This window comes from Rattus norvegicus, chromosome 2, assembly GCF_021556685.1.
Source record: "Rattus norvegicus strain SHRSP/BbbUtx chromosome 2, alternate assembly SHRSP_T2T, whole genome shotgun sequence".
NCBI lineage: Eukaryota > Metazoa > Chordata > Mammalia > Rodentia > Muridae > Rattus > Rattus norvegicus.
The window spans coordinates 177,336,730-177,364,156 of NC_141535.1; the positions used below are offsets into that span (position 1 = coordinate 177,336,730).

Below are 27,427 nucleotides of genomic sequence, written 5' to 3' on the forward strand. Positions count from 1 at the left end.
TTTCTGTTGCTTGGGTTCCTGCGCTTGCCTCTCGCCATCAGGTTTTCTCTGGTGTTACCTTGTTCTTCTATTTCTGACAGTGGCTAGACTGTCCTATAAGCCTGTGTGTCAGGAGTGCTGTAGACCTGTTTTCCTGTTTTCTTTCACCCAGTTATGGGAACAGAGTGTTCTGCTTTCAGGTGTGTACTCTTTCCTGTCTACTGGTCTTCAGCTGTTCCTGTTGGCGTGTGTCCTGAGTCCACCAGGCAGGTCGCTTGGAGCAGAAAAGTTGGTCTTACCTGTGGACCCTCGGCTCAAGTTACTTGTGGGGGGCTGCTTTTGAGCTCTCCATGAGGGCAGCAACCAGGAGGGCCTGCGCCGCCTTTTCCTGGAGCCGCCTTTTCCCGGAGCCTCCGTGCACTGGGGTCCCAGATGTCATTAGGTGTTTTCCTCTGGAGTCAGAAATGTGGGCAGAGTGTAGTCTCTTCTGGCTTCCCAGGTGTGTCTCCCCTTCTGAAGATTTAGCTCTCTCTCCTATGGGATTTGGGTGCAGAGAACTGTTGACCAGGTCCCTTCAGGTCCGGGCGGTGTCTGGACTGCCATAATTCTCTTTTTTAAAAGATGTTTTTATTTATGCATGTTTGCCTTCGTGTGTATATATGTACTGTGCTCCTAACCACCAAGCCATCTGTCTAGCTCCTGTCCCCATTTTTTTTTTATTTTTAATTTTTATGATTTACTTATTAATTTGGTTTTATTTCATTTGGGTGTTTGTTTGTTTGTTTGTTTGTTTGTTTGTTTGTTTCATCTGAGACATGGTTTCTTCATTTAGCCCTGACTGTCCCAGAACTTGTTGTATAGAGACTAGGCTGGTCTGCATTCACAGAGCTCCACCCACCTCTGCTTCCCTACTAGGTGTGCACCTCCACACCACTCTCATAACTTCCTTGTGAGTTTCTCAAGCTTTCTGAATTGGCTTTGTTCTTAATATGTGCCCAGTGTGTGGTACACACATGTAAGTATGTTTTCACACATGTGTGAGCACACATGTGAAGGTGCCTGTTCAGCCCCACATTGACATAGGGGTCAATCCCTCAATCACTGCCTACCTTATTTATTGAGCAAGGTCTCCCACTGAAGCTGGAGCTTGCCAATCCCAGCTGGTCTGGCTGCCAGCTTGATCCTGAGACCCTGTCTCTGGTCCTGGGTTTACAGAAGGCTGCCATACCCTTTTGGCTTTTAGGTAGATTCTAGTCTTCCATATTTACACAGGAAATGCTATGTCCACTGAGCTGTCTCCCCAGCCCCAAACCGGGTACCTGTCACTGAGTTTGCTTATGAATGTTCCTGTAAGAAGAAAGGAACAGTGGTTAATGGTGTGCATGTGTGAGAATGTGGGCGCAGGTCCCTAGTGGAAGCTGGCGGTCGCAGATCCCTTGAAGCTGTAATTGCAAGTGGGTGTGAGCCACCTGGCATGTGTTTTGGGAACTGAACTCATGTTCTCGACACAAACAGTGTGCACTTTTTAAGAAACTTAGTTTATCTATTATATATAAATACATGTAACTGTCCTCAGACACACCAGAAGAGGGCATCAGATCTCATTACAGGTGGCTGTGAGTCATCATGAGGTTGACTCAGGACCTCTAGAACAGCAGTCAGTGCGCTTAACCTCTGAGCCATCTCTCTAGCCCCTCCCCTCCCACCCCTACCACAGCTGTCTTATCTTATACCTTGACACCCATCGTCCTTCTGTCTGTCTCTGTGACTTGGAGTACTCTAAGCACCTCATTTATATAAAATCAAGTTAATTTTTCTTTTATGGTTGGTGTATTTTAGCACAATGCTGTCAAGTTTCATCCATGTAGTAACATGTTAGCATTTCCAAACTTAAAAATGCTTGTTTGCGGGCTGGAGAGATGGCTCAGCGGTTAAGAGCACCGACTGCTCTTCCAGAGGTCATGAGTTCAATTCCCGGCAACCACATGGTGGCTCACAACCATCTGTAAAGAGATCCGATGCCCTCTTCTGGTGTGTTTGAAGACAGCTACAGTGCACTTATATATAATAAATGAATAAATCTTTAAAAAAATAACTTTAAAAAAATGCTTGTTTTTTACTTGCTTTCTTTCTTCCTTCCTTTCTTTTGACAGGGGCCCAGGTAAGTTAGGCAGCTTTTAACCTGAGTCTTTGTAGCAAAGACTCACCTTGAATTCCTGACTCTAGAAGGAATATACTGGAATGAAAAGCATGTTTCATCCCGCTTGAGTTTCTTCCTTTTTAAGACTTCATAATATTCCAGTTTGTGTGTGTGGGTATGAGTGTGTATGTGCATGTTTGTGTGTATGAGTATGTGTGTGTATGTGTGTGTATGAGTGTGTGAGTGTGTGTGTGCATGTGTGTGTGTATGTCTGTGTGGGTATGAGAGTATGTGTGTGTATGTGTGTGTGAGATTGAGAGTATGTGTATGTGTGTGTGTGCATGTGTGTTTGTGTGTGCGCGTGGATTTGTTCGCTGATGAACACTTTGGCTGCTCCCATGTCTTATCTATTATTAAGAAGAGCTGCTGTGAATGTGGCTATACAAACATCTCAAACCAGGTGTGCTGGCTCATCTCTGTATCTCAGGACCTGGGAGGCTGAGTCAGGAGGACTGCCATGAAGTTGAGGCCAGCCTGGAGTCTAGAATAAGATAACTTTGATTTTTGATTCAGAGAGAGAGAGAGAGAGAGAGAGAGAGAGAGAGAGAGAGAGAGAGAAGAAGAAGAAGAAGAAGAAGGAGGAGGAGGAGGAGGAGGAAGAGGAAGAGGAAGAAGAGGAAGGGAGGGAGGGAGAGGGAGGGAGAAAGAAAGGAAGGAAGGAAGGAAGGAAGAAAGAAAGAAAAGAAAGGAAGGCCCTCTCACCCCACACCCATTTATCAAGAAGTGAAATTTCAGCCAGGAGGTAATGGCACACTTTTAGTCATAGGGTAACTTGCAAGATCATTTCTCTCCTTTTACAGGTGGGTCCTGGGGATTGAACTCAGGTGTGCAGGCTTGGCGGCAAGCACCTCCACTGGCTGAGCCATCTTGCTGGGCAGATAGATGGTTCTTTCGCTTTTAGTTGTTTGTTTGTTGTTGGGTTTGTGGGGTTTTTTGTTTTTTTGTTTGTTTGTTTGTTTTTGTTTTTGAGACAGGGTCTCAAAAAACCATCTATGTGGCCCTGGATATCCTAGAACTTGCTATGTAGACTAGGCTGACCCCAAATTCACAGAAATTCACGTGCTTCTCTCTTCTCAAGCCGTGGGGTTAAAGGTGTGTGCCATGATGTCCAGCTTATTTTGGAAACAAATTCTCACTTTATATAGATAACTGGCGTGGAACTAACTATGGAGAACAGGCTGACCTCGAACTTGTGATCCTCCTGCCTCTGCCTCTTGAGTGCTAGGATTACAGGAGTGAGCTAACTGCGGGCCAAGATTAGATATTTTAAGTTCCACTTGTCTTAAAATTTCCATAGTTTGTTTTGGTTTTATTTTGTGACAGGGTCTCCTGTAATCCATGCTGGCTTCAAGCTAGCTCTGCGCCTAAGAATAAGCTTGATCTCCAGACCCCTGCCTCCACTTCACAGTGCTGAGTACAGGTGTGCCAGGGCTCCAGGCTCCACTTTATTGTTTATCCTTTTCCTGGGGATTGACTTAATGCCGTGAGTAAGCCAGTCTCTCACTGAGCTGTATTCCTAGGCCTCTGTGTGTGTGTGTGTGTGTACATATATAATTGTATAGTATGTAGCTGTGTGCAGACAGTTCCCCTAGATTTCTATTTGTGTAATGGCCAACAATATCTTCTTTGATTGCTTTCTTCCTTTTTTCTAATTAGATTATTCAGTGTACAGTGGGGAATCTTTAAAGGATTTGTCTGATTATCACATCCAGAAGGGCTCCTTTGGAGTTCGAATAATTCTGACACATTTAGTTCAGCATGACCGATATCAAGGGTCTACACACAAATAACTCCCTGATGTTTCTTTCAAGGTTCTCACTTTACGGATTGGGAATCACCCGGGAGTCCTAAACCCTAGTCCCTCTGTGGAAAAGGTGCAGGTGCGCTTCATCTGTGCCCATCCTGCCAGTATGTTGGTGACACCGATGTACAAGGTGCCAGCTGGCACCCAGCCATGTCCTCTGCCACAGTACAACAAGCAACTGGTAAGTGTAGACTGTGTCCCTAATACACATGACAGTATTGTTTCATATGACCAGGGATCTGGGGATCTCTTCTGATATCGATCCACAAGGGCAAATGGAGCAGGGGCAACAGGGGTGTGTGTATGGGGCGGGTGGGTAGGGGTGATTCCAAGCCCTGTGAGTACCAATAGTAATAACAACACACTGTAACCAGCCCCGGGGAGACAGATCACAAGTTATATAGTTTTGTGGAAGGGGGGGTAGCAATATCCTTTTCTCTTTGCTGATTACCACCACTCTTCATGGTACATTTGCAGGAGAATTAAATTTTCTGACTTAGCTATAATGCTAACAATAGATCTATAGGGTAGACGTTAGTAAAACCACTTAGAGGCTTTTCTGAGAGAGGTCCAACTTAGGGTAGGCAAGGTCATTAGCTGAAGGATAAAGCACTAGAAATACCTTATCAACACGAGAAGCATTCCAGGAATTTCAGATTCTAGCTGAACTAGTTCTTATCTTTCTCATTGGGAGAAAGGAAGCTGAACTCTAACCAAGGCTACTTGACATTCCATAGGTACAGAGTGATTCCCCATGTTGAGAAGAGAAAGCAAACCAAGGGAGCCTGTCATTTTACATGGAGCTCAGGGCTGTCCTGTAATGTCAGACTTCCACCTTAGCAGCAGGACTTTCCAACAGTCCCAAGTGCTTTCAGGATAAGAGATCTGGTATACAGCTTCTGTCTGTCAAAGTGAGGCACTGTAGTGTTTGTTACTCAATCTCGGAAGGCAGGGCTGGTGGGGGTGGGGGAACTAAGTTACACTTCTGGACATTTAGTTACATATGTGTTTACTATACTAGAGAATTGTGGCTGTAGACAGTTGGACCTCTCTCAGAAAAGCCTCTAAGTTGTTTTACTAACATCTCCCCTATCAGATCTATTGTTAGCATTATAGCTAAGTCAGAAAAAGTACTTCTCCTGCAAATGCACCATGAAGACATGTGGTAAACAAAGCCAGGCGTGGTGACACAGAAGTGATCCCTCTCTAGGTCAACCAGACTGGTCTCAAACTTTCAGTCCTCCTACCTCAGCCTCCTAAGTGTTGGGATTACTGGCCCCCCTCCCCCCGTCTCATACCCTCTATGTAGCTTAGAAAGACCCTGTCACTCTATTTTGTCTACCTATGTTTTAATGCAGGCATTTTCTCTAGTGAGAGTCCCTCCTCCCAAATGACTCTAGTTTGTGTTAAGTTGACATAAAGCTAGCCAGTCCAGGGACTAAGTGTCCTTGCACCCAACACCAACAGAGCAACTGGAATATTGGAGGTACCCCTTACCACAGCTTCCATGCATGTCCACACTGAAGGGAGCGAAGACTCTAAAGACAAGCATTTGACAGAGATTCTTGCCTACCTATGGTTTCTATCCAGGCTCCATGAATGAACCCTCAGCCAGGGATTGGTGAGTGGGATCTGCAATGGCCAGCAGTGACAGCCAACTTAAAGGATCTAGAATCTCAGAAGAGACACACCTTTGGGCAGGTCTGTGAGGGAGCTTTCAGACAACAACAAATGGTCAAAGATCAAATCAGCAAGTAAATTAGCAGAGATTCTGATGGCATAAAAAGGCATAGCAGCAGGAAGAGCTGAGAGCTTCCATCTAGATCTGCAAGCAGGGAGCAAAGTAGGAACTGGGGATGGCCCCAGTCTTTGGAAACTTCAAAGCCCAGCACATCTCCCAGTGACACATCTTCTCCAACAAGGCCACATCCCCTAATCTTTCCCAAACAGTTCTACCTACTGGAAACCAAGTGTAAGGCCAACCCAAGGCTTCCTCAGAGGTCCTGCTAAAAGGACAAAGGGAACTTCAGTTCTGTGCCCCTGTCCATGAACAGACTTAGCAAGGCCAGCCTAGAGCTGGGGCCAGTACCTCCAAAGAGTCAAGGCTGCAATTTTGAGGCACCGGACTCTTCCCCCTGAACTCTAGTTATCAGTCCTAAGGCAGCTGTGTCCTTTGCCAACTCAGCTCTCTGCTGACCTTGGCTATTCTCCCCGCCTAGTAAAGAATATATGGTGCTGTGCTTATTTTTTTTTTAAGATTTATTTATTTTAATTTTTATGTGCATTGGTGTTTCATCTGTATGCATGTTGGTGTTCACTGAAGTTGGAGTTACAGACAGTTGTGAGCTGCCATGTGGGTGCTGGGAATTGAACCTCTGGGAGAACAGCCAGTGCTCTTAACTGCTGAGCCCTCTCTCCAGCTCTGATGCTGTTCTTCCTAATAAACTTGCTTGACTAAATCATCAGCTTATGCAAGATTTTCTGGTACCAGTTTAGAGGTTTTATGTGGTTTTGTTTTAAGGCAGAGTGTCACTATGTGTCTCTGGCTATCCTGGAACTAACTCTGTAGACCAGGCTGGTCTCAACTCACAGACCACATAGATGGCATAGGAAAGGGTGTTTGGACCAACCCACTGTTTTTTAGCCCAGTCATAGCCTTGCTTCCAGCCCCACTCCCACCACTGTGCTTTGGATCAGTCAAGGCCTTGCTCCTTAGCACAGTTGTAGCAGCCCCCACTGAAGGAATGCTTGCTCCTTCTGGCCCAAGCAGAAGTGCTTCACTGAGGTTTGCAATTGCAAAAAGTCTGGCATAAACTGTTTCAAACAGCCTTGTCTGAAACCGGAGAGGGCAAGACACCTAGGAGTTCAAGGCCAGCCTGGCTAAATGAGAGTATGTCAAAAAAAAAAAAAATATATATATATATATATATGTATATATATATATAAATAAACACACACACAACAGAAAGAAACAAGAGAGAAATGTAAAAATATTTTTTATTTTCCTGTAGCAATTGTTATCATGGAAGGCTTACTGCCTCAGCATATTACCTTAGACATAGTCCTGGAAGCTCCTAGCCTCCATACAATCCAATCTCAGCCTAGGATGTTTTCAGCCCCTGAGACTTGCTGCTGAATAAGCTCACCCAGTCCTAGTTCATTCTGAGCTCTGTCTGGCTGATTCAACTCAGCTGTTCTGACTCAAGCTCCTCTCCAAGCTGACTGATTCAGTCTGGCTTCTCTCTTGGTCTCTGACTTTTTGCTCTGCTTAGTCTCATGCTGACTCTGGCAATCTGTTCTAATCTTGTGGCTCCTTCTCTGGTTTGTCCTGTCTTTTCCTGTGTCTAGCTTCTTCTCTCTCTGCAGCCTGTCTCTGTACTACTAGCCCAGTAAAATAAGTCGCCTCTCCTTCCTGTCTCTTCTGAGGTAGGTGTACTCTATCTCTGACTCATTCTGACAAATCTTTCTCTGGTCCATCACTTTGTCTGGCACTAAATTAGACCTCACTTTCAAATATGGGTGCTTCCTTCTACAAACTAACTTTACCTTCATTGCTTGGGATTAAAGTAAGTGCTAAAAGTTCAGCTAAAAGGCTGAACCACAACTAGAAGTGGGTTGGCTTTTTTGTTTTTTGTTTTTGTTTTGTTTTTAGTAAATAACATAATCTCAGGGTTCACAATGTGATCAAATATCCTGCAACAGAGAGAGAAAATGGGAAAAGGTGATCGGCAGATATGGAGAGAAGTGGGAGGAAGGAAACTTTCTTCTTTGGGACTGTACATTTATAAGCCATGGCAATTAGCTGCCATCTGTGACTTGTCTCAAAACTTTTACAAGTATTCAAGACAGGGTTGGGTATTTAGCTCAGTGGTAGAGCACTTGCCTAGCAAGCACAAGGCCCTGGGTTCGGTCCCCAGCTCTGAAAAAAAAAAAAAAAAAAAAAAAAAAGACAGTGGCCCTAGCATAAGGGTAGACCAGCTAGTTGTTACACTAAGAATCCTTTTGCTCTAGACAGCTCAACAAGGAAGAGAATTGGGGCAATGGTGGTGCTTGTCTTTAATCCTAGCACTGGAGATGCAGATGCAGGCAGATCTCTGTGAGTTCAAGGCCAGCCTGATCTACAGAATGAGTTTCAGGACAGTAAAAGCTACACAAAGAAACCCTGTCTATTTAAAAAAAAAAAAAAAGGAAAAACAGACCTAAGTTTTATAAGTCAGGTGGTGGTAGTACATGACTTGAATCTCAGCACTGGGGAGGCAGATACAGGCAAATCTCTGAGTTTGTGGCCAGCCTGGTCTACAGAGCAAGTCCCAGGACAGCTAGTGCTACACAGAGAAATCCTGTCTCAAAATTCTGCCACCCCCACTCCCCAAGAAAAAGGAAGAGGAGGAAGAAAATGTGGCTCAATGGTTAAGAGCACTGACTGCTCCAGGTTCAATCCTTGTCCACATGATGTGTCACAACCATCTATAAATCCAGTTCTAGGAGATTCAATATCCTCATCTGGCTTTCGTGGGGTCAGATTTTTTTTTTTTTTGTATAAGGATTTGGTCTGCCTGTATGTCTGTGCACCATCTGTGGCCTGGTATTCACAGATCGTGAGAACATTGGACTTCTTGATCCTCTTCCCTTCATTTTTTATAATGTTGTTCTAGGTGTCAACGTCCTATCTTACTCTCAACAAACATTCTATTAACCGAGTTACACCCCTAGCTTCCAGGAAGGTATTTTCTAAATTAAGGGAATCTAAAGAGATAAAGCAACAACATAAAATATACATCTTTTTTTTGTCCCCCCCCCCTAAAATATACATCTTAATTAACCTTGTGATCAAAATTTTAAAAGATATAAAGCTGGGAGTGGTGGCTCACACCCACAGTTTAGGAGATGGAAGTAGGAAAGTCAGCAAGGGCTGCGTAAGAGTGGGCATGGTGTTGTACACCTTTAATCCCAGGACTCAGGTGTAGAGGCAGCGGGTTTCGGTGAGTTCAAGGCCAACCTGATCTAGAAAGCAAGTTCCAGGACAGCCAGGACTGTTATATTGACAAACCCTGTCTTAGTTAGGATTTCATTACTGTGAAGAGACACCATGACCAAGGCAACTTTTATAAAGGAAAACATTTAATTGGGTCTGACTTACAGGTTCTGAGGTTCAGTCCATTATTATCATAGTGGGAAACATGGCAGCACCCAGGCAGACTTGGTGCTGGAAGAGCCAAGAGTTCCACATCTTGATCCAAAGGTAGCAACAGGAGACTGGCTTCCTCGGACGGCCAACAAGAGGGTCTCTTCTATACTGGGTGGAACTCGAGCACAGGCACCCCCCATCCCCGACATACTTCCTCCAACAAGGCCACACCTATTTCAACAAGGCCACACTTTTTAACAGTGTTACTCCATGTGGGCCAAGCACTCAAACACATGAGCCTCTGCGGCCAAACCTACTCAAACTACTACAAAGCCTGTCTCAAAAAACCAAAAACAAACAGCTGGGGCAGTGGTGGTGCACGCCTTTAATCCAAGCACTGGGGGGACAGAGGCAGGAGTCCAAAAAGCACAGGGTTACTCAGAGAATCCCTGTCTTGAAAAACCCGAAGATGGATGGATGGATGGATGGATGGATGGATGGATGGATGGATGGATGGATGGATGGGTGGATGGGTGGATGGATGGATGGATGGATGGGTGGATGGGTGGATGGGTGGATGAGATAGATAGATAATTTTTTTTTATAAATCAAGACTAGAAAGGTAGCTCGGCAGCTAAGAGCACTGACTGTTCTTCCAGAAGACCTCCTGTCAATTCCCAGCAACGATGTTAGGAGGCTCACTCCTGTAACCCCAGCTCCAGGGGATCCCTCTTCTAGCCTCTCTGGGTACCTGCTCATACATGACTCACACACACACTTAGGCATTCATGAATACACATAAATAAAGATGAAATCCTTTCAAAAATAAATCAACAAAAACCCTGAAAGATGTAAAAGGCATTTGGAGGAGTATTTTCAGAAGTGAAGTGTTGACTCTGTGTTTAATGACATTAATATTGTTCATGTTCTTCCTTTTCATCTTTGTGTGTGTGCGCGTGCACGCAAGCAGGCACGCCTGACCTGTGACACACAGTGGGGTTCCCAGAAAGCAACCATAGGTGTCAGCCTTTGTCTTCCATCACTTTTGACTCAGGGTCTTTAGCTTTCTCATTAGCTTCAGGGATTTGCCTGTTTCCACCTCCCTGTAAGGAGGTGCTAGAGTCGCAGTCACATATATACTATACCAGGCTTTGTGCAGGCTTGGGGGAATCTGAACTCAGGTCCTTTGCTTGTAGCACAAGCACTCTAAAGCCCACTGCACAGTCTCTCCAGAACTGATGTCAGGTGTTGGAGAGCTGGGTAAGTGGTTAGAGTTCTTGCTGCTCATTCTGGGGACCTTAGTTCCGTTCCTGAACCCATATCAGGCGACTTACAACTCTTGTAACTCCAGCTCCAGAACAACCAATGACCACGCCTGTATAGTTAGGGCTCCTATTGTTTTGAAGAGACACCATGACCAAGGCAACTCTTATAAAGGAAAATACTTAATTGGGGCTGGCTTACAGTTTTAGAGGTTTAGTCCATTATCATTGTGGTGGGAGCATGGATGTAGACAGTCATGGTTCTAGAAAAAGAGCTGCGAGTTCTACATCTAGATCCACAGGCACCAGAAGGAGACTGTGCCACACCAGGCAGAGCTCGACTGTGAGACCTGAGCCCACCTCCACAATGACACACTTCCTCTGGCCACGCCTCCCAATAGCGCCTCTCCCTGTGGGCCAAGCATTCAAACACATGAGTCTATGAGGACCAAGTCTATTAAACACCACACCTTCTAATCTCAGTGAGTACCTGCACACATGTGCATGGGCTGCACGTGGACACACATGCACAAAGCCAAAATTAAAACTAAAAAATGTTTTTCTTAAGTATAATATTATTGTTTTGTTTGTTTACATAGAAAAGTGTTCTCTCTTAGGAAATATTTTTTGGGTTGGGGATTTAGCTCAGTGGTAGAGCACTTGCCTAGCAACTGCAAGGCCCTGGGTTCGGTCCCCAGCTCTGAAAAAAAAAAAAAAAAGGAAATATTTTTTGGGGTTTAAAGTGCCACAATACCTACGTCACTCAGAAACAAGATGCAGTAAAAAAAAAAACCTATCCCCAGGCCCCTGAAAGTGAGGAAGAAAGAGAAGAGAAAGAGAAAGCATACCACATGTTAAAAACTGCTGGCCAGGCAGAGTTTAAAACCTACTGAGATGGAAAGAGGAGAGGAGACCTCTCTTCAAAGATAGCTTGTCAGCTCTAAGGCTATTGAATTTTCCAGAAGTAAGCTATTGTCTGCATCCATGCAGTGTGTGGTGTGTGTGTGTGTGTGTGTGTGTGTGTGTGTGTGTGTGTGTGTGTGTGTTTGTGTGTGTGTGTGTGTGTGTGTGTGTGTACACGGTTACTATGGTTTGTGTGTGGAGATCAGAGGACCACTTTGTGAAGTTGGTTCTCTCTTTCCACCTTTATGTGAGTTCCAGTGATAGAATCCATTCCAGGGTTTTGTGGTAAGGGCCTTTACCCACTAAGCTGGTCTGATGACCCCTAATTTTTATGATCTTTTCTTTTCCTGCAGATTCCTGTGTCCAGTGTGAGGGACACGGTCCTGGAACTGGCAGTATTTGATCAGCACGGGAGGAAGTTTGATAATTTCAGCTCATTGATGCTAGAATGGAAATCTTCCAACGAGACGCTAGCCCGTTTTGAAAGTCCTAAGTCAGTGGAGATGGTAGCCAGAGACGATGGCAGTGGGCAGACCCGGCTGCACGGTACTGTATATAGCTCTTACTGAGCCACAGGGCATTACTAAATGGTTCACGATGCCTCCTTAGGACAATTGTTCCATTCCAAAGTTTACTGTGTTGCCTTTCATCTTTGATATTTGTGGATTTTCATAGAAAAACACAGAGGTAGGGTTGACAGTGTTGTTCAGTGATAGAACATGTGTATAACTTATGTGAGATCCTGCATATTTAATGACACTAAGAAATGACCCCAGGGGTTAAGGCTACTGCTATTCTTCCAGAGGACCCTGGTTCAATTCCCAGCCCCCATATAGCAGCTCACTGCTGCCTTTAACTCCAGTTCCATGGCTTCTGATAGCCTCACACAGCCTCATATAGGCAGGAGAAACACCAATGCACATAAAATAAAAATAAAGTATTAAAAAAAAGAAAAGGGGGCTGGAGAGATGGCTCAGAGGTTAAGAGCATTGACTGCTCTTCCAGAGGTCCTGAGTTCAATTCCCAGCAACCACATGGTGTCTCACAACCATCTGAAATGGGATCCGATGACCTCTTCTGGTGCGTCTGAAGACATCATATATATTAAATAAATAAAATCTTTAAGGAAAAATGATCCAAAAGTCTGTTATTATTATTTATAAATTGAAATTTTATACACAAAAATGTCCCCATATATATATATATATATATATATATATATATATATATATATATATATATATATGCTTTCAGCCATTTTTGGATTTTTAGGCCATTACAGGAAGAAAGAATTTTAGGTTTTGCCTGGCCTAATTTCACAAGAACCTAAGAGTTCAATTTTTGGCTGGAGTCATATAGCAGGTTCAGTACAAACCCAATATTCTATTTCAGTGTGTATTTCTCCCCTTTCTGCATTTTTCCCAATAAAATGTCATTTGGAAAAACTGAAGCAAACATTAGCTTTCTGGAGTCTGCTTTGCAGTGGATATACCTGTTTTTACAGTGTTTTCCTGCTTTAGGCCATCAGATCCTTGAGGTGCATCAGATAAAGGGGACTGTGCTCATTGGAGTCAATTTTGCTGGTTATTCAGGGAAGAGAAGCCCAAAAGTAAGTGGAAATTATGATTAAGGAATATAGATTAGGACCTGGCATGACAGCACATGCCTGCAATTCCAGCCTGGGGGAAGATCTTATCTCAAAACTCAATGCTCTGTGTGTGTGTGTGTGTGTGTGTGTGTGTGTGTGTGTGTGTGTGTGTGTGTGTGTGTTTTCAAAAGAGAGACAGAGAGACAGAGAAAGGAGTTAGAGCTAGCAGGGAAATGGGACTCTAAGGAACATTGGAGTAGTAGGGTAAGAGGGGGTCTGAGAAGATTTGGAGGGAAAGGGGGATATAAGCAAAATATGTTGAAAGAAATTCTCATTTAGGAACTAATAAAGACAGAAGGAAAGAAGGGGAAGAGGGAAAGGGAGAAAAAAGGGAAGAAACAGAAATTGATTCGAGTTTCTCACTGGGCCACCTGGCTGGCCTCTGTGGGAGAGGATGCTCATCTACAGTGACTCAATGTGCCAGCGTGGGTTGGTACCCAGGCAGGACCTCCCTCTCTTTAGAGGGGAAGAGGAGAAGGACATGGGGGAGAGACTATGTGAGGGAGGACTGGAAGGAGGGGAGTTGCAATCAGGATGTAAAGTGAATAAATTAACCAATGGAAAAAAAGACCTCTTCCCCAAATCATTGGCTAGAGAGTTCTTAACTGTTCTCTGCTGTGCTCACTTCCTGGCTAGGGGATTTCCAACTCGCCAAGGTCCGCGGGGGTAGAACTACTCCTGGTGGAAGATGTCACAGTCCAGCCTGAGAACGCCACCATCTACAACCATCCTGATGTGAAGGTGAGCCACATGAACCTAGCAGGGAGGACATGACATTACTGTGCTGAGGCCGCAAGATGCTTCACCTGCTGTTGAAAATCAAATACATGGCCTGAGCTGGGCGGTGGCTCAGCAGTTAAGAGCACTGGACGCTGTTCCAGCAGTCCTGATCAAGTCCCAGCACCCCACAGCTGCTCACGATTGTCTATAACTTAAGTCTCATGGGATCGAATACCCTCCTCTGCTATGAAGACAACACATATAATTAAATAAATCTTAAAAAAAAGAAAAATAAACTCAAACACACAGACATGATAGGAAGGATGAACAGTGTCTTTAGAACCACTGTGTGGCCATCCCACTTTGTCCTCTCTGTCTGCCCACTGGTCTTGTTTTAAGTAGAACTTATCCCCTTTAGTCTATGAGGTGAAAAGAATGGAACGTTGTTGGTCTAATTTTTCTGTAGGAAGTATTTAACCTTGTGGAAGGATCTGGCTACTTTCTGGTCAACAGCAGTGAGCAAGACATCGTCACCACCACTTACATGGAATCAGAAGGCTCGGTCCAGGTGCATCAGCGAAGCTTCTAGACTGGTGATCTCAGGGCAACACACTTTTGACGATTCGTTTCTTTTGTCCTTGTTGTGTTGTTTTGTTTTTTAACTTTTTATCGTGTGTGTGTGTGTGTGTGTGTGTGTGTGTGTGTGTGTTAAGTGTACATGCTGCAGGAGCTTACAGGACAACTTGTAGGGATCAGTCTCTCAGGCTGTCAGCCTTGGAAACAAGCCCCCTTACATCTGGACTGTCTTTCTGGTCCTAGTTTGTTTCTCTCTTTTTTTTTTTTTTAAGATTTATTTATTTATTTTATGTATGTGAGTACACTGTAGCTGTCTTCAGACACACCAGAAGAGGGCATCAGACCCCACTATAGATGGTTGTGAGCCACCATGTGGTTGCTGGGAATTGAACTCAGGACCTCAGGAAGAGCAGTCAGTGCTCTTAACCACTGAGCCATCTCTTCATCTCCTAGTTTTTTAAAACATTCAAACAGCCTGTTATAGAAATTATCTAGTCCCAACCCAGAGTTTCTACCCTGCCTTTGACCCTTTAGTTCCTGAATAAAAGACATGCACAGCCTTTATATTTACAATAATCCCTAAACAGCACAAGAGCTGGGTGAATACCTACCTCCCATGCTATTAGAATCTACTTTCCTATTGATAACCCCGAGTTATTACTGTGTTTCATCTGGGCTGCTCTTAGCTCCAATTGGTCAGCCCTCAGGGCCACATTCTCTTAAATCCTAACTCATGGCTGCTTCTCCTCCTTCTGCACCTTCCTCCTCTTCATGGTCTCTCTCTGACCCCCAAGCCCCAGAAACCTAAACCCCACCTATGTCTCTTGTGCCCAGCTATTGGCTGTCAGCATCTTTATTTGCCAATCAGAAATAACTTGGGGCCAAGCTGTAGGCATAGACCCTCTCCAGTCTCTGGGACAACCAGGTCTTGGGGGCCTGCACTTAGCATTACAATAGATAGAAAAGGCCACACCTCAACATAGCCCAGGATGGTGTGGAACTTATTATGAGGCCAAAGCTTGACTTTACTCCTGACCTTACTTCTAAGTCTCCCTCTAAGTGCTGGTACTAAAGCTTGGACCATATGCCCAACCCAAAACACTCTTTTTTCTTTGCATTGTATTATACTGGGTTGCATATGGCCATTTCAGGGCAAATGTATAATGTACCACCCTTTGTAGCACTATCCGTTCTGTACTCCATTTTGTCTCTGAGAGAGTTTTTTGTACACATATGAGTCTAGTCAGGTGGTGGTGACACACACCTTTAATCCCAGCACTCAGGAAGCAGAAGAAAGAATATAGCTCTTGAGTTCAAGGTCAGCCTGATCTACAGAGCAAGTTCCAGGACATCCAGGGCTACACAGAGAAACCTTGTCTTGAAAAGAACAAAACAGAAAACAAAACAAAAGATTCTATGTGTCTACACACAATCTAGGACTCAGAAATGAGAGGAAGCATGCAGTATTTGTCTTTCTGAGACTCGCTTAATGTGACGGCCATTTGCAGCCATTTTCTTCCAAATGACATGACTTAGCTCTTCTTTATGGCTGAAAACATCCCATTGTGAATACCCACCACATATTCGTTTTCCTCTGTGGCTGAATACCAAGACTGGTTCCGTGACTCAGCTGCTGTGAACTGGGCTGCTGTAAACAAGGATGTGCACATCTGTGATCCTGACCTGGAGCTCTTTTGGTAAATGCCCCGGAGCACTGTAGCTGTGTCACGTAAGTCTTGTAGGGATCAGTCTCTCAGAGCTGTCAGCCTTGGCAACAAGCCCCATTACATCTAGGTTTGTTTGGTTTTTATTTTTGTTTGAGATGGGGTCTCACTGTATAACCCTGGCTAACCTGGAACTTGCTGTGTAGACCAAGCTGGTCTACAACTCACAGGGATTGGCCTGCCTCTACCTCCCAAGTGCTGAGATTATGTTAAAGTTTTCATTTTAGAGGTCTTTAACTTTCTAAGCTACACGTGTTCTGAGGTTGTTTTATTTCTAACAGATCCTGTCTCAAGTTTATTTGTAAAAACAGCACAGGAGATGAGCTATGGGGAATCTGTGTGCCTTGGGGAGGGGGGGGCCACATGGAAACTGCCTGTGGGGATGGTGGTCACAGCAGTTACCTGAAAACCATGGTGGGGTGGTTGTGCCAGTCCATCAGTTTTCACAGTGACAGACAGAGTCCTTTGCTGTGAGGTCTTCACAGGTGCCTGGGCAACTTCAGGAGCCAAAAGTGGAGCAGGAGGAGTCAGCCTCGGATTGGGCCTTGAACCCCTGGCCGTGTAACAAAGGGTCCCACTTTCCATGTTTGAGGTGGATGATGAAAACACATGCATGGACTGGACAGAGCTTATGCTGCGTTAGGGGCCGACGCATTAGGTTTGACAAGGGACTGTCACCCACTGCCTTCACATTCTTTGCCTGCATCTTCCGCTGCCTTTTTTGTGCTTTCTGACAAAATGCATGTTCCTTGGGAACTTAGGATTCATCCCCCTTAAGAGATTCCCATCTTTGGGCTGGAGAGATGGCTCAGTGGTTAGGAGCCCTGGCTGCTCTTCCAGAGGACCCAGGTTCAATCCCCATGAAATTTACCAATATTATTTCATCACAGCTGTCATCATGAAGGGATGCTAGATTTTGCCAACAGTGTTTGCTACATCCACTGAAGTAACCACGTGACTTTTACCCTTGAGTCCATGTAGATTATGGATGGCATTTGTTAATTTGGGTCCAGCCTTGGGGAACAATCTTTTTGACTTGTTCCCTTTTTTATAATACGCATTGATGTTTTTCCTGCATGTATGTCTGTATGAGGGTGTAGGATTCCCTGGAATTGGAGTTACAGACAGCCATGTGGGTGCTGGGAATTGAGCCCTACTGAAGAGCAGCCAGTGCTCTTAACTGCTGAGCCATCTCTCTGGGCTTTGATGTGTTTTATTTTTGTTTTTCTTAGACATGGCCTTTCTCTGTAGCCCTGGGTGTCTGGGTACTCATGTTGTGTAGACCAGTTTGGACTCAAACGCACAGAGATTCACCTGCTTCTGCATCCCTAATGCTGTGATTAAAGGCATGCACCACCACCACACCTGACTTGATCTGTTCCTGAGTTAGTTTTATTTTGCTTTGTTTTTTCAAAAAGGTTTTTAAGACAGGATCTTACTGGTTGCCCTGGCTGGCCTGTTACTCACTCTGTAGACAGGCTGGTGTTGGACTCTTAGAGACCCACCTGCCTCTATCTCACAAGTGCTGGGGTTAAAGGTGTGTGCCACCATGCCTGCCTATAATGTTTGTGCTTAGTAAAATGTTTATTACTAGCTTTTGTTTTCTTTTTTTCAGAGCTGGGGACCGTTATTACTAGCTTTTAAGTTATGTGTGTACACATGTTTCGGTGTGTGGTTTCTACACTGAGTGTAAGAAGCCACTGGAGCCAGAGAAGGGCATCTGATCCTCTGGAGCTAGAGTTACAAGCAGCTGCGCACCACGTCATGTGGGTGCCGGGGACTGACTGGGGACCTCTGGAAGGACATTATGTGCTCTTGACCGCTAAGCCATCTCCCCACCCCAGCCCCTGCCATTTTTTTTTAAATTGAAGACTGGATTGCTGGAGAGATGGCTCAGTGGTTAAGAGCACCGACTGCCCTTCTAGAGGTCCTGAGTTCAATTCCCAGCAACCACATGGTGGCTCACAACCATCTGTAATGGGGTCTGATGCCCTCTTCTGGTGTGTCTGAAGACAGCTACAGCGTACTTATATATAATGAATGAATACATTTTTTTTTTAAAAAAAGGAAGACTGAGACAGGTATGGACATAGGATGATCGAAGCACTCTGCCACACAGTAGCTTTGGAATGAAGACAGAGAAGTCTGCTAATCCATTTCCACCACCATCTGCAGTCACAGCTGTTTAGTTAGGGTTGTATTGCTGTGAGCAGACACCATGACCACAGCAACTCTTATAAAGGACAGGGTTTCCCTGGGGCCAGCTTATGGTCCTAACTGTAACTTTAGTCCATTATCATCATGGCATGAAAGCATGGGGGCACAGGAGGCAGGTATGGTGCTGGAGGAGGGCTGAGAGCTTTACATCTTGATTAGCAGACAAAAGGAAAGTGTGTACTACTCTGGGTTTAGCTTGAATATAGGAGACTTCAAAGCCTACCCCCACAGTGACACACTTCCTTCAACAAGCACACCTAGTCCAATAAGGCCAAACCTCCTAATAGTGCCACTCCCTATGGGCCAAGCATTCAGACACAATACGTTAGTCTGTGGGCCATACTTAATCAAACTAACACAATAGCACATATCTACATGATTTTCATTCATGAAATCTGTTCCCTGGTGGTATATGTTAGATGCTACTGAATTTCAAGTTTCTTAACCTCTGTTTCCATGTATGGTTTTGCTGCAACTAAAGACCATCTTCTTCCTTCTAGTTAGTTCCAGCACATCCTGGATTTCTAACCCTGAAAGTGTATGACCTGTGCCTGGCCTACTTGGGTCCAGCAATGGCCCAGGTCAGGGTGTCAGACATACAGGAGGTAGAGCTGGATCTGATCGATAAGGTGAGAGTTGTTTTATCTGATAAAGTCAGAGAATTGTTTCATGTCAGAAATGACACAAGTTTTATTCATTGCCCCTTCAATATATTTTTTTTGCCCCTTCAATATTTTAATGCAATCTCTCAACTACAGTTCCTGCCAAGATCTTAGACGAATAAAATGTCAGCCCTTAAAATACCACCATTCGCCGGTCCCTTTGGCCATTGTCCAATCTCATCCCTCAAGAGCGTGTCATCTTCCAAAATCGACTGTCATCTTTTCCATAAAAACAAATCAAATGAAACAAAAACCCAAACAGCATTCCAGTGTTAAACATGATGAAAATAAGAGAAATAAAATGGGTATTTTTAGGTTGGTTGTTTGTTGAGGAGAGTCTCACCCTATTGCTCAGGCTAGCCTGGAACTCACTATGTATACCCATGTTATTTCAGTTAATCAACAATTCTCCCAGTTGCTAAGCTTCAGCCTTAATTCATGTCTGATTAAGTAAAATGTTTTTTAAAAAAACACTTAAACCATGCATGGTGATATATACCTATAATCCCAGCATTTAGGAGTCTGAAGCAAGATCAAGATATTGTAGCCACTCTAGGCTACATTGGAAGAACTCGGCTCAAAAAATAAAAGGGGGTCATGAGAAAAATACAAGCCTAGTGCAATGCTAACAAAAAATTTACTTTTACAGCAAAAAAAAATTTTTACTTTTAAAATATCCAAGAAGGAACCTGGCATGGTGGTGCTTACCTTAACTCACAACAGAAGCAGAATCAGGCAGATCTTTGTAAGTTCAAGGCCAGTCTGATCCAGGACAGACAGGGATACCTAGAGAAGCCAAGTCTCAAAAAAACCAAACAGGGTGGTGATAACACAGGCCTTTAATCCCAATAATGAGGAGGCAGAGGTAGGCAGATCTCTGAGTTTAAGGCCAGCCTGGTCTACAAAGTGAGTTCCAGGATAGCCAAGGCTACACAGAGAACACGGCCCTCTCTAAATACACACACGGGTTGGAGGGGTTCAAAATAGGATTCCTCGGGGTTGGGGATTTAGCTCAGTGGTAGAGCGCTTGCCTAGGAAGCGCAAGGCCCTGGGTTCGGTCCCCAGCTCCGAAAAAAAAAAAAAAAAAAAAAAATAGGATTCCTCATGTGGATCCCTGACTATCCTAGAACTCACTCTTTAAACTAGGCTGACCTCAAACTCATAGAGATCTATCTGACTCTGTCTCCCAAGTACTGAGATAAAAGGCATACACTATTACCTGGCTAATAATAAATGTTTAAAATCCAAGAAGAGACTGGGGATGCAGGTCAGTTCATAGAGTTCTTCCCTGGCCTGCATAAACCCCTGGGTTTACTGTCCACACCAATATACTACGTGTAGTGGTGCAAGTCTGTAATCCCAGGAGTGAGGGCATCCACTGAATAGTGAGTTCAAGGCCGTCTCAGCAGGAAACCCTATCAACGCAACAACAGAATCCAAAAGGAAGGCACAGAGGTTCATTCCTTCAAGCCTAGTACTCGGGAGGCTAAGATTGCCATGAGTTTGAGGCTAACATGGTGTACATAGTGAGGTCCAGACCAGCCTGGGCTACAGGGTTAGACACTGACTTAACTTAAAAAAAAAAAAGAAAAGAAAAAAGAGCAAGCCCTGAATGCAGACAGCAGAGTCAGGCAGATCTTTGTGAGTACAAAACTAACCTGTTCTAAACAATGAGCTTCAGGCCAGGCCGGACTACAGAGTAGGGAGGGGTGCAAAGGAGACACAGACAAACAGAAACAGGTGGATGGCTAGGTCGTATGTACAGGCATGCACATACACTCAAGTAAATACGTGTAATTGAAAAGAGTGAATAAATCCTTGGAGCTGGGAGGGACGAATAGTACACCCAGCGTCAGGGGGAGTTGACCAGAGTGTACCAGGAGCACCTGTCATGCACAGAAATGTCTGCCCCTCAGAAACTTAGCCATCTTTGCTTAATGAACACCTGTCCCTTGCTGCCTTTTTTTCAACTACTAGGTGGAGATCGGTAAAACCGTGTTAGTGGTTGTGAGGGTTCTTGGCTCTTCTAAACACCCTTTCCGGAACAAGTACTTCAGAAACATGGACGTCAGGCTGCAGCTGGCATCTGCCATTGTCACCCTGCGGTGAGTTCCACTCAGTACCTCTCTTCTCCCTCCTGGTGGCCTCTCAGCTTCCCTTAGTTAAGTCCGATTGTTTTCTGTCCTTTCTGTAGCCGTCTCAGTCCATACTCTCTCCTCCATCAGTGTCTCTGGGAAGTATTTCGTCCAGGCTGGGTGCTGTGGTGCACACCTGTAACCCCAGCACTCATGAGGCAGAGACACAAATATCACAAGTTTAAGGCCAGTCTGAGTTACACAGGACTCCCTCAAAAAATGAAAATAATGGGGCTGGAGAGATGGGTCAGTGGTTAGAGCACTGGCTGGATCAAATCTGGATTTGATTTCCAGCTTGCTTGGTGGCTTACAGCTATCTGTAACTCCAGTTCCAGGAGATCCGATGGCCTCTTCTGGCCTCCTTGGCCACCAGACACACAAGTGATGCACAGACATGCATGCAAACAAAATACCCATACATGTAAAATAAAAGCATAAAATTAAATATTAAAATTAAAATAGTCAAGATTCCTGAATGCCTTGTTTAAGTACTAAAATATGTCATTGTCTAAAACTCTCCTTGGATGTTATCTTCTGGGAGTGCCCCAGCCAGCCTGGAAGACCTTCAAAATTGTCCAGCAAACCTTCTTGGTAGTCTCCTTCGAAAAAGAAGACATGCAAGGACTTCCTGAGCACAGTAACTTACACCTGTCATCCCAGCACTTGGGAGGTGGAGACAGGATCATGAGTACAAGGCCATCCTGGGTTATATGAGATTCTGTCTCAAAATACAAAGAGAAAGGGCCAGGGAATTTGGTCTTTACAATGCTGCCACTCTGTTCTTACCACACTTAATCCTTTCAGCCTGAGAAGAAGGGTTTGCTCCCCAGAAACTTCTTTCTTTTTTTTCTTTCTTGAAGGAAATTAGTCTTGACTCTGGAGATTCATTTTGTGGAAGGTCCATTTAGCAAGAATTAAATTATATTAAGCATCTTAGAAAGATGAATTACTACACTGATCCTTCTCAAAACCAGATCTTAGCAGGGCTTAGTGGCATTTTTAATTAATCCTTTAATCCCAGCACCATGAGGCAGAGGAAGACAGATCTCTGTAAGTTCCAGACCAGTCTACATAGAAAGTCCCAGGATAGCCACTACATAGAGGGAGACTGTCTCAAACAAGCAAAAACTGCCAGATCTTTCTGGCCAATACCTCATGGGTCTTTGCAGATTAACGGAAGACCAGGATGAATACTCTGAAAACTACATGCTCCGTGCTGTCACTGTTGGACAAACCACACTTGTGGCCATTGCCACAGATAGAATGGGGAGGAAATTCACATCAGCGCCTCGGCACATCGAGGTGAGTAAAAGCCCTCAGGTCCTCACTTCGCATCATGGTCCTTTCCCGTTTATACAGAATATGTTTTCCTGGGTAAAATGAACCAATTTTTTCTCCAATATTAATAAAGACATGGAATATACTTCTTGTAGAAAATTTAGAAAGCACACATAAAAAGTTTATATGTATATGTGTATGTACATATATGTGAATGAGATAGTGAGACAGCTCCTCTGGTGAAAGCGCCTGATAGGAAAGGCTGATGACTACCTGAGTTCAATCCCTGGAACACACAATAGAAAGAGAACTGACTCCTGGAAGTTGTCCTCTGCCTCCACACATAAGACATGTATACACATATACACTAATAAGCCAGACATGGTAGCACCCACTTTTAGTCCTAGCACTGGGGAGGCATCAGCAGGTGGATCTCTATGAGTTTAAGGCCAACCTGGACTACAAATCGAGTTCCAAGGCAGCCAGGAATGCACAGTAAGACCCTGTCAAAAAAAAAAAAAAACAAAAAAACAAAAAAAACCCACTAACCCACTAAAATGAATTATAGTCACTTTCTCTCAACCTTTTTTCTGTGTGTGTAAGTGTTTTGCCTATGTGTGACTGTGCACCATGTAGAAGGTGCAAAAGATAGGCCAGAAGAAGTGTCAGCTCCTCAGAGAGTAAAGTTGCACATAGTTGTGAGCTGTCATGTGGATGCTGGGAATCAAACCTGGGTCCTCTGGAGGAACAACCAGTGCTCTTAACCACTGAGCCATCTCCCCGGCTTCTTCATCTCTCTTTTCCCTTCTATCTCTCTCTCTTGGCATCAAATTCCTAACCTGCCTCAGCCTTCTCAGCAGGCAAGCACAGGCGTGCTCCAAAGCGGCAAGCTCTTCCGTGTGTATACTTTATGTCATGATAGGATCTCACTTTGTAACCCAGGCTGGTTTAGAACTCACTATGTAGAATAGGTTGGCCTTGAACCCAGAGATATCTACCTATTTCTGCCTTCCTTGTCCTGGATTAAAGGCAAGTATCACCATGGCTGGCCTCTGAATATTTAACATAAATAATACAACCTTTTTTTCTTATTATTTGTTTTTTGAGACAATATCTCATGTATTCCAAGCTGGCTTTGAACTCATTTTCATGAGTGCTGGGGTAACAGGCATCTACTACCTACACCCCACTTTATATGGTTCTGGGAACTGAACCCAGGGCTCCATGCGCACTAAGCAGGTACCCACTGAGTCACACCCTCCCCACCCTACCTACAGTTTTCATCTTAGTCTTATATAAGAAGTAATCTCCTAGGGCTGAGAGGATTGCAGCAAATGTACGGAGACCTGAGTTCGTTGCCCTGTGCCCACATGAAAAGCCAGGCATAACACGCCCCCTTAATCCCAGGCCTGGGGAGGCAGAGACCCACATGTCCAGGGAGTTTGCTGGGCAGTCGGCCTAGCTCAGTCATTAGCTTCAGGTTCAGTGAGAGACTCTGCCTCAAACAATAAGGTAAAGAATGGTTCAAGAAGATACCCAACCTTGACCTCTGACCTCCACAAACATGCACACAATACACATATATACAAGCATGAAGACATCTGTAACTTAAACAGTCCAGCGAATGTTTGTCAAAGTAATTTCTTATGCCATTAGCAGATTATTATAGGACTGAAGATGTAGAGATGTGGCTCAATGATTAAGAAGATTTGTCGCTCTTGCAGAGGATCTAGGAAATAGGTCCCAGCATCCAGAGGGAAACTCACAAAACCATCTATAACTCCAGTCTTGGGATCTGATGCCCTCTTCTGACCTCCAAAATATGGTGCACTGATATATATGCAGTCAGAATACCCACACATATAATGTAGAATTTCTTTTTACCTTTTAAAATGAGGACTGTTAGGGGTTGGGGATTTAGCTCAGTGGTAGAGCGCTTGCCTAGCAAGCTCAAGGCCCTGGGTTCGGTCCCCAGCTCCGAAAAAAAGAAAAAAAAAAAAAAAAAAGAAATAAAATGAGGACTGCTGCAAGTTCAAGGCCAGCCTGGTCTGCATAGTAAGTCTCTGGCAAGCCGGAGCTGCATTGTGACACCATCTGCAAAAAGCAAGATTGATAGATAATTAAAAGATAGAGGCTGGGTTGGGGATTTAGCTCAGTGGTAGAGCGCTTACCTAGCAATCGCAAGGCCCTGGGTTCGGTCCCCAGCTCCGGAAAAAAAAAAAAAAAAAGATAGAGGCTGAAGTTGTAGCTCGGCAGAAAAATGCTTGCCTAGCATTCATAGGACCCTAGGTTCTGTCTCCAACATGAAAAAACAAGAACAAAAAAGATGACTGTCAGGGTTGGGGTTTTAGCTCAGTGGTAGAGCGCTTGAGGCCCTGGGTTCGGTCCCCAGCTCCAAAAAAAAAAAAAAAGAAAAAGAAAAAGAAAAAAAAAAAGATGGCTGTCAGCCAGATTTTTACATGTTTGATACACTACAGCTGTCTTCAGACACACCAGAAGAGGGCATCGGATCCCATTACAGATGGTTGTGAGCCACCCCACAGTGTGGGTGCTGCGTCCTCCAGAAAATCAACCAACGCTCTTTCATGTTTTAAGCTGATATACACCTGACAATGAACCATGTTGTTTTCTCTACTTTATGGAAAAGAAAGAAGCTTTAGGTATAATCTTACCTTTTTTACATTTATTTTGCGTGTAGGAGGGGCACTCATGCCACAGGTGAAAAAGGCCAAACCGGGTCGTCAGGCTTGGTAGCAAGTGCCTTTACCTGTAAACGTAATCTTAATGAGTAGGCAGAGTGAGTTGCTTAAACACTATTGAATGGTTTTGCTGATACAAATAAAACCAAAGTGCATAGTGTGGTGTTATTGTTTGTGTGCAGTGAGCAGTTTCCTTAGGGGAAGGCTACAAACAACAGAGCCCAGAACCCACAGTGGCTGATGCTGCCCCTTTGCTTCCCCCAGGTCTTTCCTCCATTTAGACTCGTTCCTGAGAAAATGACCCTGATTATCACTAACATGATGCAGGTGAGCTCTCCTAGGCTTTGGTTCTGGATTTAGTTTTGTTCTTTTTTTTTTTTTTTTTTTTGGTTCTTTTTTTCGGAGCTGGGGACCGAACCCAGGGCCTTGCGCTTCCTAGGTAAGCGCTCTACCACTGAGCTAAATCCCCAGCCCCCTTGTTCTTTTTTTAATAATTTGTATCTTACTTTTTATATGCATTGGTGTTTTACTTGTGTGTATTTATGTTTGAGGATGTCAGATCCCCTGGAACTGGACTTACAGACAGTTGTGAGCTGCTATGTGGGTGCTGGGAATTGAACTCAGGTCCTCTGGAAGAGCAGCCAGTGCTTTTTTTTTTTTTTTTTTTTTGGTTCTTTTTTTCCGGAGCTGGGGACCGAACCCAGGGCCTTGCGCTTCCTAGGTAAGTGCTCTACCACTGAGCTAAATCCCCAGCCCCGCAGCCAGTCCTCTTAACTCTGAGTCATCCTTCCAGCCCCTTAGTTTTGGTTTTTGGGACAAGGCCTTGTTAAGCAGCTCAGGCTAGCCTCGAACTCCTGACAACCCTCCAGCCTCAGACTTTCAAGTCCTAGGATTGCAGATGTATGCCTGTGATCTATAAAAATCTATATTGATGATATAGATGGTTTTTTACACTTGATCTTAGCCAAAAGGCTGAGAAGCGATTAGATGATTTTTTTAAAAGATTTATTTAGTTAGTTAGTTTATATATGTACACTGTAGCTAGTGTGTCTGACAACCAGAAGGGGGCATTGGATCGATGAACCATCTCTCCAACATGCTTTAAGTGTTAAAAAAAAATGCTTTTAAAGCAGAAAATATGATTTGCCTTTTCTGTTTTACATGCACACATACTGTCCTCTGCAGTGTGCCCAGCACAGCTGGGTCTAATGAAGAAGAAAGGAAGCTTTCCTGTCAACGACTCGAGTGGCATAAACACTGTGGAGCCCTGCGGGCCGTTTGCAGCACACGTTTCTTCTGCACACACTTGTGTTGATGCAGCGCGTGCTGGCCTGGAAGTAGAGGAGTCACGTTACCTGAAAAAACAAATGTTGAGAAGAGGGGTGTGGCTTTATGTTCTTCCAGGCATTCATTAGTGTTTTAAATTCCAGATAATGTCTGAAGGTGGCCCTCAGCCCCAGTCCACCATTCACTTCTCTATCAGCAATCAGACTGTAGCTGCTGTTAACAGGAGAGGGCAAGTTACAGCCAAAGTGGTGGGCACGGCTGTTGTACACGGCACCATCCAGACAGTGAATGAAGACACTGGCAAAGTCATTGTGTTTTCCCAGGTATCTTTGCTGTGCTGTTTCTGCTCCCGAATCTTGGGGTGATGTGTAGGGTTGTGGGTCCTGCATCTGCTCCACCACAGGGCATGGCTGCTTGGGGAGGCAGGACACAGAGAGTTTGACTGCACTTGTCCCAGGCTGCTGTGCAGGATGTGTGCTGGACCACAGGGAAGTCCGGAGGCACTGCTCAAGGTGGCTGTGAGGCCCAAGTCAGGCAGAACTGGTCAAGGGTCCGTCCTCTGTGATGAGGCCAGGGCCATCCGGTTCTCAGGCTCTCGGGCATCCAGGCACCGCTAGGAGCCAAGGAAGAGCTGAGAATGGAGTGAATGGAGTGGGAGCTGGCAGCCTGGATCCCAGGGTGGGATGGAGGGTAAGGAGGAGCTCTGGCTGGTCCTATGTGGAGCATCCTTGGCTTGACTGCAGGCTTGGGCTTGATGGCGGTCATGGCTAGGAGTGCAGACAGGCCTTCTAGGAGACTAGACGGTGACTCAGTAGGCAAAGGCCTTCTCCATGACTCCCCACAGTGAAACCCGATGAAAAGAGACAGTCTGTGGTTCCAAACCATTTACTGCCAAGATGGGAAATGGATGTGTAAAACTATACCCCACTTCTCAGGATGTGCCTGAGGTTAAATTCTTTTTGCAGGGAGGAATGTCTGGGAAGAACAACTTATTACTTATTGGCTAAGCCCTCCAGGCCTCTAGGTATCTCATTAGCATGGAGATTTATCTTGAGTCTACACGACCACAGGTCCCTCTCTTTCCCTGTTGTCTGGGTCTGAGACGTTAGGGATGCCTCATCTGCATGTGGAGGGGCCTGCAGCATTGCCCTTACATAACTGATGGCCACAAATTTATGGGGGACTGCAGCTAGTGGCAGGGGACT

At 44.7% G+C, this 27,427-nt stretch overlaps 1 protein-coding gene and 1 pseudogene across 17 annotated transcripts in view; one reads left to right on the top strand and one right to left on the bottom strand.

Annotated features, from left to right (window-relative positions):
* Positions 1 to 27,427, top strand: part of Nup210l (nucleoporin 210-like) — a 110,931-nt gene that overhangs the window by 50,975 nt on the left and 32,529 nt on the right. For all 17 annotated transcript variants that reach the window (XR_015666852.1, XR_015666859.1, XR_015666858.1 and 14 more), the window contains 10 exon segments: positions 3,991 to 4,164; positions 11,630 to 11,822; positions 12,797 to 12,885; positions 13,561 to 13,665; positions 14,111 to 14,212; positions 18,662 to 18,790; positions 20,801 to 20,928; positions 22,128 to 22,260; positions 25,200 to 25,262; positions 26,366 to 26,545. Coding sequence is in view for 1 of the 17 variants with exons in the window: in NM_001191900.2 (NP_001178829.1) it covers positions 3,991 to 4,164; positions 11,630 to 11,822; positions 12,797 to 12,885; positions 13,561 to 13,665; positions 14,111 to 14,212; positions 18,662 to 18,790; positions 20,801 to 20,928; positions 22,128 to 22,260; positions 25,200 to 25,262; positions 26,366 to 26,545 (1,296 nt within the window). In the remaining 16 variants the exon portion in view is untranslated.
* On the bottom strand, positions 25,767 to 25,919 carry LOC147996362 (U2 spliceosomal RNA; annotated as a pseudogene).